At 38.6% G+C, this 12,273-nt stretch overlaps 1 protein-coding gene across 1 annotated transcript in view; it reads left to right on the forward strand.

The window, feature by feature from the left end:
* The window catches only part of LOC140732044 (thrombospondin type-1 domain-containing protein 7A-like), a 547,816-nt gene that overhangs the window by 421,342 nt on the left and 114,201 nt on the right, over window positions 1–12,273 (forward strand). Inside the window, exon 13 of the mRNA XM_073054149.1 lies at window positions 5,996–6,111. Coding sequence (XP_072910250.1) covers window positions 5,996–6,111 — 116 coding nt within the window. The remainder of the gene's footprint in view (window positions 1–5,995; window positions 6,112–12,273) is intronic.

Below are 12,273 nucleotides of genomic sequence, written 5' to 3' on the forward strand. Positions count from 1 at the left end.
GAATTGGAGCAGGAGAAGGCCTTGAGGCTCCTCCAACTTGCCCCGCCCTTCAAGATGATCACAGCTGATCTCTGTTGGCCTCAACTTCACTCTGTACCAGTAGCCCTTAATCCTCCAATTCTCTTTTAAATTATTTTCCATTTCCATCTTTACTATGTGTAATAATCCAACCTCCACCATCCTCCGGGGCAGAGAATTTCAGAGATTTACTATCCTGTAGGAGAGGGGCACTCTACACAACTCAGTTTTAAATGACCAAACTCTTGCCTTTCAGCTACGTCCCCTTGTTTGTGGCTCTCCTTCGAATGAAAACATCTCAACATCTACCATGCCAAGCCCCCTCAGGATCTTGCAAAAAGATTAAATAAATTTTCTATCCAGTTTTGACAATGCAACCCTAACCCTTTCATCCAGGAATTAGACTGGTGAATTTGCTTTATACTGCCAATAATGCTAGTATAACCTTTATTAGGTAAGGACACTAAGTCTGTGCATGGTATTCCAAGTGTGGAAATACCAACACTCTGTGCAACTTTTACAAAGTCTCCCCTCTCTCCCAATAATGACCAAAATGTTACTTGCCTTCTTAACTACTTGTTAGACCTGCCTGCTAATTTCCTGTGCTTCATGCACTGGAACACTGCAATCACTTTTTAGTTTTACTCATTTGCATATTTGCTCCTGTTGTGTATTTAATATTTTAATAATATTTGAACAGTATTGTAAATGTGTTGTTTGATTAAGCAGTCTTCCCTATTTACTTAATTCATTACGGGTTATACGTAAAAGTATGTGAATGGCATACGTCATTACACCATCATGTCATACGTTGCATAAAGTAAAAGCAAAACTAGTCACATTACCTCTAGGGTGCTATCATTTCCTTTCAATTAGTTTCATGCCTTGGAGTTACAAAGACATAACAGTGGTGATGAGGAAGTTTTAAATGTATTTGAGATGACTGCCTACCTGTTGAAGTGCAATAAGATGATTGAGATTTTAAAACATCGTGGCGAGAAACAATCAGGTAAAAAAACAGCACAGCATGTGCTTTGTTGGGAAAAGAGAAAGACGATCAAGTTTAAAAAAAGACAGAAAACAGACAAATTCACAGGTTCATAAAAAATGAGTACAGGGTGATATAAACATAAATATAAAGAAAGCAGGAATACCTTGCTACTTTGGAAAGATAGATGTGTTCAATTGCACAAGAGATAACTGGATACTGTATACTGAGTGAATTGAGAAGTATTTTGAAGCAAATCAAATAGCCAATGTAAAGTGAGTGCCAGTTTGAGTGCATTGGGTGGAAAGACATACGTGCTTACAGGTTTGAATTCTCCAACCAAATCAGCTGAAATGAGTTTTGTGATACCACAAAAGATAATGAAGGAACATTAATAACCAAAGCTATTGTTGATTTCAGAATTCTTTAGGTTTCATAAATGAATTAATAAAGGAGAGGGAATCCATTTCAGCATATGTGGCTGGATTAAAGAAATTATCCGAGCATTGTGTGTTCTACTAACTGCAGCAGAATGAATGCAGAGATGGGCTCTGTTTCTTGGGGGACACAAATACAAGATTGAATTCAGGAGTTCAACTAATCATGGAAATGCTGATGGATTGTCCCACTTACCCTTGGAAAAGGAAGTACTTGAAAACTTTACTAAAGTGGAAACACCTCTGGACATTTTCTCTCCAAAGCAAATTGAACAGATAAAGATGATCCCTTTGACCTGGCCATCGAAAATGGCTGGAATGAGTAGCAGAAATCCCAGTATCCCCATTTTAGCATTGCCCTTGCCCTAGCCTTTGAACTTGCACTTGACAGAGGTTTCTTTATGAGGGGACTGAGAGTGTTGGAGGAGCTAAATGGCTGTCTTCTAGTCATGGCGAAGATGAAGATATTGGCAATAAGCTTTGTTTGGTGGCCTGGGATAGATCAACAGATTGAGAAGCTTGCCATGCACAGTTTGGGATGCCAACATGCCAAAAACAGCATCATTCCTTCTCTGGAAATGACCTGCATTGCCCCGGCAGAGGATTCATGCCAATTTTGCTGAACCATTGATGAGCACAAATTTGTTGATAGCAGTGGATGCAACCACAATGTGGTCAGAGCTTTTCCCAATAACTTCACTATAGTTTTGCATACTGTTGATGTGCTGAGAAGTCTCTTCTCAAGCTCTGCTGTTCCAGAACATTTTATCAGTGACAATGGGCCACTGTTTCAGTCATTCCTGAAAATGAACAGAATAATACATATTACATCTGCACTGTACCACCCAGCTAGAAAGGTTTGTATGGAGTCTAAAGATCGCACTGCAAGTAATTTCAGCAGAACACACTACACTAACACTAAATCATAAGCTCACCAATTTCCTTCTTCCATATCACAGTGCAGCACATTCCACAACACAGAACTCAGCAGCTATGCTGTTCTTGGGTCATCCCTTGTGTTCACTGTTGGATCTCTTCAAACGCAATCTCAGGAGTATGTAGGACATACAGCTGAGAGAATTTGAGGGCTCCTCAAACAATGAGGCTTGATGCTTCACTCCTGGACAAGCAGTCCTGAATACAGAGGTGATCAAAAGCGAGTACCTGGATAGATTTAGAACAGAACTGGACCACTCTCCTCCACAGTGGAGGTTTCATCTGGAGATGACACTTCAATCAGTTGAGAAGAGCAGATACAGTTTGTGGAGAAAAAAAGGTATCCAAAGCTGTCAGAACCACTTCCTGCAGTCCCAGAGTCAACTCCGAAAACCAGGAGGAGGCTCCAGAACCTGAGATTCTTTCACAGCCACAGGGCTCACCTGCTAAGCAGAGTGATCCCCCTTATCAGGAAAGATGTTATCCGACATGAGTAAGGAAACAATTAAATTGTTAGCCCTGAGGATGACAATTTAAAATTTAGAATGTTATGGGTGTCTATATAGTATATTGTGTCTGTATGTATATAAATATATATAGATACACAAACACACACACACACACACACACACACACACACACACATAAATTCTATATTGAGTAAGAGTTTATAGCTTAGGGTGAAGTGTTGTGTATTTAATACTTCAGTAATATTTGAGTAACATTGTAAATATATTGTTTGATTAAGCATTCTTTGTTTACATCATTCATTTCTCTCTCTCTCTATATATATATGTGTGTGTGTGTGTGTGTGTGTGTGTGTGTGTGTGTGTGTGTGTGTGTGTGAATGGCATGAGTCATTTACCACCATATTATGCATGCACACCTTGCTTAGAGTAAAAAAGATTATCTTCAGGCTCCCATTTTTTTCCTTTCTATTAGGTTCATGTTTTGGATTTAGATAACATAACAGTGCCATTTAATCTTTCATAAGGATCATATAGATTACGTCATCAAAAGATGAGCTAAAGGATCAGATTTTTCTGCAACTAGCGCTAATACTTTATCTTGATTTTTGAATGTAACCAACGAGGCATTTTCCTTTCTAAATACTGTAGATTAAACAGAGATACTTCACATGAAGGATGAGGCTTTTTGTACCCTTCTGATGAATAGAGTTTATCATTGGGTAATCAGATCAATAGAAGAACACCATAGGGTTTATCCAACTTCACCTCTCTCTGTTGAAAAACACTGCTTCACATCATCTGATTTTAAGCTGACACTCAACACATCATAGAAAAATCAATATTCCACTTCAAAACTATGAACACTAGCTTAGATTTCTGCATCACTGCAATAAAAATGAATGGTTTCCATGATGTGACTAGCACTGTTGATAAAAACCTACTTCATGTTTTAAGGCAAAGCAGAAAGTTATTGAAGATCCCCCACCCCCCACCAAAGTAACAATTTAAGTAGATGAAAACAGACATTAACCGTGCTTCTTTGGCACGATCATTTGATTTCAAACTGAATTATATTGTCAGATATTGAGGGAACCTCAAAAAAAAATTAAAAGCTAAAATGCCTTTTGCGATCAAGCATATTATAATTCTCCACAATTCCAAGATACTATGCATGGAAAGACAGTCATAATTAAACTGGAAGAATAATGATTGCATACTTACTAACAAACTTGAAAATATTTGATGGGTCATTGGCAATGTTTGGCTTGTAGATTGTCACAATCATTTAATTTTGCCTGTTCTCATTAAGTGCTTAGAGAATTTATTTTAGCTAAGACCTTGCACACTGTTGCTCTGTCAAGTCCATTGTTAAGTTGCTAAGATAAATAAAAAGTAAAATTTATACAAATTCATTAAACAGCAGCAATTTCTGCACACTCTTCATGGAGAAAATACATGGGAGCATTTTGAGACATTGCTCAATTTGATTAAGACATTACCTTATTTATCAAAACAAATATGGTAATTGCATTAGTACAGTTCCCATAAATGCTCAGTTTCTTTAATCATCAATACATATTTCTTAGAAAACATACACTCAGTGGCGACTTCATTAGGTACAGGAATGGAACCCAGTATTGTCTTCTGCTGCTACAGCCCAGCCACTTCAACATTGAATGTGTTGTGCCTCGGAGATGCTCTTCTGCACACCACTGTTGTAATGAGTGGCTACTTGAGTTACTGTTGCCTTCCTGTCAGCTTGATGCAATTTGGCCAATCTCCTCTGACCAGTCTCATTAACAAGACATTTTTGCCAATAGAACTGCTGTTTAATGGATGTTTTTTTAATTGTTCTTCATACCATTCTCTGTAAGCTCTTCGAGACTGTTGTGTGTGAAAATCCCAGGATATCAGCAATTTCTGAGATACTCAAACCACCCCTGTCTGGGAGCAACAAACTTTCCATGGTCAAAGTCACTCAGATCACATTTCTTTCCCATTCCAATGTTTGGTCTGAGCTCCAGCTGAACCTCTTGACCATGTCTGCATGCTTTTATGCATTGAGTTGCTGCCACATGATTGACTGATTAGATGCTAGCATTAATGAGCAGGTGTAAAGGAGTACCTAATAAATTAGCCACTGAGTGTACATTTCTAATTATAAAATAGAGATGTCAACAACTTATGAATTACAGAAGCAAAACCTTTTATGTTTATAAAATTAATCGGTTTAAATTTATTGGCTGAATGCAGCACAAGTTTTCCAAAAAATGTTTCCAAAATATATCTGATTTTGTACGGAAAATAATGTCTACTGATTATTTCAATTGAGTAATGTGCAATTGTTTTGGTCTGAATGCTTTTTTGTATTTTTGTAAAAGTATTAAAATACTCTAGATAACAAAAGTCCAGTAAAATAAGCAGGAAACTTTAAAATCAAACTTTAATGCAAATGTCTTATAGGGAACAGCTAAAAGAATGTTTGACCTTATAGAACAATTCAGTGTCTCTTCTTTGCAACTGACAAGATGATAATGAACATATGACATGAACAAAGAACTGTGTTTGAAATATTTGTTTCATTTTTCCTTATCTGTCCTTCTATAAAATCCAAAGAATACATGTGATTGTTTTCTTTTGATGGAAGGGGTTACAAGCCATGTCATTTTTAACTGTCAAAAAGCTTTATTTGGAAATATGGGTGTACTGATCTGCATGTATATTGATTTGCAGGCTGATTACAGTAAAACTGCACAAGAATATTTGTAATAATTAAAAGTCTTCTAAATCTAAAACAAACAATGAGCCTAATTTAATGGACACAGTTGCCAATAGTCTCATGTTACTTCTAATTCTATATTCTATGCTAGGAGAAATATTTCTGTTTTTTTTGTGCATAGAAACTTTCACTATTATATAAGTTCTATGAAGATAAGACCATGACTTTACATATCTAACTAAATGGATCTATTGAATGTAATTTGTGAATTCCCTTTGTAAAAATCCCCTTAGGAACCACCATACTGGTCTATATTTAGCTGTAGTCTTCAAAATATATGAAATATATGATGATGTTAAACAGTATAAAATGACTTGGGTATTAGCCTTCAATGAGCAATTAATAAAATTTTTGCTGTTTGTCTCAGGTGCCCTGAGAATCTACGACCAGATACAGTGAGACCATGTCTCCTACCTTGTAGAAAGGACTGCATTGTCACATCTTTTAGTGATTGGTCACCTTGTCCGTTAATGTGTAAAGATGGTGAGTAATGACGTGCTTATTAAATTACAAGTTTAAATGGATACAAAGAAGCTAAACTCTTTAGCCTGAATTTCATAATCAGAATCAGGTTTAATATCACTGACATATGTTGTGAAATTTGCGATGATGTCAACATTGGTGCAGGTTGCCACAGGATCTAGATCAGTGGTTCCCAAAGTGGGTGATTGCCACCTTGGGGTTGGAGCGAGTTTCTAAAGAAGCAAAAAAGGTGCTGAGCGGGGCACTCGGTAGTAAGGGAAGCAGCTGAGGCATTACCGTCTTAATTTTAGGAAATGAATTACATGCATTTGGTCCTCAGTGCCACATAATTGATTACAGTGATTACGTTATCACTTTATCTCTTGTTAACCCACCATTCTCTTAGGCTTTGCTTGAAGCAGATTGTTGTTGTTGAAAAGCAAAGTGATACTTCTGTATTTGGCAAATCATGAGAAATCTGGACTGAAGAAAATATGTTATTTCCAGGCTTGGCCAGCACATTATTGCCATTAACTACTGTAGTATGTGATCACGCAGTGACGCAGTTCCTGTGAATTAGGGTATGATGCTCAATGGAGTAAAGTTCAGAATTTGCGCTTTTGAATGATCTTGACCACATTTCTCTAGCCCATGGCCCAACTGAAATATCACTACCACACTCTATGTACCTTCAAGTAGAGAGTCAGCTTTTGCCTGAGCGATTATGACATCATAACTTTCCCCTTTATTGAGCGCAGAACTTGAGTCTGGACTTAAATAATAGGTGATTGACCACGGTCATTAATCCATAACAAAAATGGCAGAAGCAAACTAAATGAAAAAATGTAGATAGTATAGTGTAGAGAATCTGAGGTATGGATTTATACCAGCACCAAGCAGCCAACAACAGCCAATGCATCTGGTATGTGAAAAAGGTTTTTCTCAATAGAGGACATGAAAACCATCCAGGCTCCTTGAGCATTTGAAAAGAATACACCCTGTTAAAGCAAACAAGAACTTTGCTTACTTTTATTCACTTTGTAAAAACTTTCAGAAACAGAAAACACTTCAAAGCATGCTTGCCAGCACTTCACAACAAAACAGTGATGGTTTGCATGCTTCATACAGCATTTCATTGCTCATTGATAAATCTGGAAACCCCATACAATTGGAGAAGAACTGATTCTGCCAGCAGTAAGGGAGGTTCTGAGTACTGTTTTGTATAAGTCACCAGATCAAATAATTAAAGCAGTTCTACTCAGCAACAACTCTGTTCAAAGACTAAAAGATAAAATGTGTAAGAATTGGGAAGACACATTGTTCAACATACTTAGAACAATAAAATTTACTCTGCTGTTGAATGAGTAAATAGCAGGATACTTGGTAGTGTGGAGGAGCAGAGGGATCTGGGGGTACATGTCCACAGATCCCTGAAAGTTGCCTCACAGGTAGATAAGGTAGTTAAGAAAGCTTATGTGGTGTTAGCTTTCATAAGTCAAGGGATAGAGTTTAAGAAATGCGATGTAATGATGCAGCTCTATAAAACTCTAGTTAGGCCACACTTGGAGTACTGTGTCCAGTTCTGGTCGCCTCAGTATAGGAAGGATGTGGAAGCATTGGAAAGGGTACAGAGGAGATTTACCAGGATGCTGCCTGGTTTAGAAAGTATGGATTATGATCAGAGATTAAGGGAGCTAGGGCTTTACTCTTTGGAGAGAAGAAGAATGAGAGGAGACATGATAGAGGTGTACAAGATATTAAGAGGAATAGGCAGAGTGGACAGCCAGTGCCTCTTTTCCAGGGCACCACTGTTCAGTACAAGAGGACATGGTTTTAAGGTAAGGGGAGGGAAGTTCAAGGGGGATATTAGAGGAAGGTTTTTCACTCATAGAGTGGTTGTTGCGTGGAATGCACTGCCTGAGTCAGTGGTGGAGGCAGATACACTAGTGAAGTTTAAGAGACTACTAGACAGGTATATGGAGGAATTTAAGGTGGGCGCTTATATGGGAGGCAGGGTTTGAGGGTCCGCACAACATTGTGGGCTGAAGGGCCTGTAATGTGCTGTACTATTCTATGTTCTATGTTCTAATTTTGCTTGGCAATGAATCTTTGCTTCTTGGTTATGTTCGCTTCATAAAAGATGTTTCAAGTTTGTAATTTGCAAGGGGACTAGAAACAGATATGAAGGAAGTGTCAATATTTCAGGTGGTTAAGCAATTTTTCAAAGATTAGGACAATCAGCTTATCAACATTCTTGCTGTGCAACAGATTGGGCACCATCAATGACAGGACACCACCATAGGGTTATTACTTTCTTGAAAAAGCTGTACCTAATACATTTACTGTTTTATTAACAGACAACATCTTGTTGCAAAAAAACTAAGGTATCAACAGCACAAACCATTAAATGCTGTATCACAGCGGTAAAAAATCAAGTCCCATGCTCTTAATTCTCAACTATTTCAAGTGCATTGTATTGAGAATGATGAACAACTTGAAAGCTTGCTGTTGCACATAGAAGACAGCTAGCTCTCAAATGCAAACTCCTGAGATGCTTTCATGTGCATTTTGAAACTGTGATAAAATTCATTGAAGGATCGAATGCTTCTTTCAGTAATCAACACAAGAATGCTAGGCTTGATATTGCTTATTGGGCAAAATTATTTGCAAAGTTTAATGAAATCAATTTTCATTTGCAAGTATCGTATCTGCCTCCACCACCATCACAAAAAAAAGGATACGATAGGGTCTTTTAAGAGGCTTTTAGATAGGTACATGGAGCTTAGTAAAATAGAGGGCTATAGGTAAGCCTAATAATTTCTAAGGCAGGGACATGATTGGCACATCTTTGTGGGCTGAAAGGCCTGTATTGTGCTGTAGGTTTTCTATGTTTCTATGAAATGATAGGAATCTTATCAGTCAAATCAGTGATCTCCGCATTTCTGTCCAAGTTAACTCTATTTAAGTGCCACATTGACCAGCGTGACCTTTTCCACTTTCAAAGTCTCTCTGAATTGAAAGGGTACCAAAGAGTGCCAGATGATAATCTTCAAGTATCCTGTACCCACCGAGGTGAACTGCATAAAGACATGTCAGAGATTTCAGGATCTTCTCTCAATTCAAATTCCAGATTGGGTAATAAATCCATTCCTGAACACTTGTAATGAGGAATTAGCAAGAAGGATAGAGGAGGAACTGATCTTGCCACAAAATGACTGAACTGAAGCCGAGATTCAAAACTCAGGCTATGTCCACACTAGACCGGATAAATCCGTAACCGAAGCTTTTTCTCTTCGTTTTGACCCTTCGTCCACACTGAAACAACATTTTCCTCCCCCGAAAACAGAGCTTTTCTAAAACACCCTCCAGAGTGTATAAATTTGAAAATGCCGGATTGGACAGAGCAGTGTGGACGGGGTAACCGGAGAAATCTGAAAACGCTGTCATGACATGCCGAAACAGATGGTGAGGGCAGCACGCCACTTCATTGTTTTCTTGAACACAACCTAACAATTTCAGAATAGATGGCAATGAGACTGAAGCCAGAGGAGTTAGAAATGTATTCACCAAATACTTTGAGCCATAACTTATTGAATGAATAAGGATACTCAATTTGCCCTGTTTCCTGTCCTTGCTTGTATGAAGGTGGTTTACCTACTTATGCAAGTACTTCTCTGACAACAGATGTGTAACAGCCAAAAGTAACATTGTATGAAAATACAAGATAACACTGATGCAGACATGTTTTATACATTTAACAAGGGGCTTTATTAATGCAACAGAGTTCGTCAGTTTTTCAATGTTCGTCGTCAGCCGGGTCATACTGTTCGTGAACTCCCTGTCGGTTGCCTCCATACGCTCCAGTATTAGTTTTTTTTTAGTTTAAAATCCTCCTGCAAATGAGCCAACAGCTTGTCCATCGTTTGGCAATTAAGTGTTTCTAGTCTGTAACTGGACAAACGCACACCAAGTCTTTCACGGGGAGATTTGACACCAAACATGTCGCTTGTTTTCAGTAGATGTGTCCTGCCATGCCCAGTAGGAGGAGGTTCGCCCAAATACCTGTCTTAATGTGGACGGAGGTATTTTCAAAAACGCTTGGTGTGGATGCCTATCATTTTTACGTGAAACTGGCATTTTCAAAATTATCTGGTCTAGTGTGGACATAGCCTCAGAGTATGACTTTTGATTGCAGCAAGAAACCTTTGAACGCTATCCTACGCAGTGGAAAAAGGTTAAAATGTTCTTTACCAGCTTTCCAGCATTATATTTAGTGGAGCACAGTTTCAGTGCAGTCACCCAACTTCTTTCAAAGCAACAAAACTGACTGCAAATTACTGAACATGGGGATCACGAGACTCCTTCTGAGTGCCATTCAGCCTGACGTTGAGAAGCTGATTTTGCTGCGCCAAACCCATCCATCTCATTAAAAGGTGAAGAAGCAATGAAGTAGTAAATAGTTGGATAACTAATATACACTCTAAAATTGTCTTCAGTATACTTATATGAAGAAATAATTTTATTTCATAACTTTAAAAAGATTTGAATATTTTTTGCAATTACTTGTCACTGCTTTGAACTTGCAGTTCCTATTTTCTTTCATGTACATTATAAATCAAAATTCTTTATAGTTCTTAAGCAATGGCCAGAAGGGGAGAGTGGAGTGCTAGGGATGTAATCTGGGAGCCAAGGGGGCAGTAACCTAAAAGAGTTTTACCATTTACCATTTACAAGAGTTTTACAGTTCAACCATTGATCTAAATCTACTATGAAAATGGAAAAGAAATAAAAGATGGAATTTAAATTCAAAATCAAAAGTCAAATAAAGTTCATTGTCAAAGTATATTTATCTTACCATGAGATTCATTTTCTCGCAGGAATTTGTGGGAAAAATAAAGAAATGCAACAGAATGTCCAATAGAAACAACCAATGTGCAGATGAGGACAAACTGTGCAGGAAAAAGAATACTGACAGCAGTCCTTGAAAGTGAGGTTGTAGATCATGGAATCAGTAAGAGTAGTGTTGATTGAAGTTATTCACTTTGGTTCATGAGCCTATTGATTGTAGAGTAATAACTGTTCCTGAAGCCCGTAGTGTGAGATTTAAGAACGCTATGCCTCCTGCTGGATGGTAGTAGCAAGAAGAGAGCATGGCCCTGATGGTGGGGATGTTTAAATGACTGAAGTTGCTCTCATTTGGTAGTGCTTCATGTCAGTGTACTCACTGATATTTTCTGGTAAGATGGCGACACATTTGAACACAGCGGCCTCTCAGGGGCCAACCAAAAGTGTACTATTCTTTTTTAAATGTGTTTTTTATGATGGTAAGACTATAATGGACTCCAAGAACAATGGGTACATCAAGTCTGCTGCATCAGTGAGCTGCTCGTTGTTTGGAACAGCCAGCTGGGGCACCAAAGGAGCTGATGGACGAGTCTAAGATGGAGAAGCCAGGCTCGGGTTAGAGAAGGAGAAGCTGGCATTTGGGTCAGAAGAGGTTAAGCTGGCATACAGGTCAGAGAAGGAGAAGCAGGTGCCCAGGGTGGAGAAAGAGAAGCCAGTGGATGGGCTGGAGAAAGTTCGGAGGAGCTGACCTGGGTTCAGACTATGTTGCTACCTGCTACTCAAAGGCATTGGAGTTGATGTGTGAAAGCAAGAACTGGGCCTCAAGCCACGGGCTTGCCTGCTGCTGCAGTCTAGGTGTGAAGACGCCAGAAGCAAGGTAGCATGGAGTCCATGTTCAGTCCATGCTCCATCAGTGCTGCCCTCCAGTGATCAATCAGTGGAATATCAGGCTGGATTGCCAGGAGCTGTACCATCAATTTGCATATCGCTCAGGCACTTGGCCAATGCATGCATTTTCTTGTAACAATGTGTGTTTATTTTTCTCTCTCTCGCTATTTTGAATGTATGTTATGTACCTTGGCCCCAGAGGAACGCTGTCTCATTCGACTGTATCTATGTATGGTTTGAGTGACAATTAAACCTGATTTGATTTGATGGCAGGGGGCTTTCACTTTTAGTAGTCTTTTCCATTACTGGGAATTGGTGTTTCCATACCAAGCCAGGATGCAATTTGATTAGGATACATTCCACTGTGCATCTATAGAAGTTTGTCAAATTTTTTGGTGACATGCCAAATCTGTGCCATCTTCTAAGAAAATAGAGGTACTGTCATGCCTG

This window comes from Hemitrygon akajei, chromosome 8 (assembly GCF_048418815.1).
Source record: "Hemitrygon akajei chromosome 8, sHemAka1.3, whole genome shotgun sequence".
Lineage (NCBI taxonomy): Eukaryota > Metazoa > Chordata > Chondrichthyes > Myliobatiformes > Dasyatidae > Hemitrygon > Hemitrygon akajei.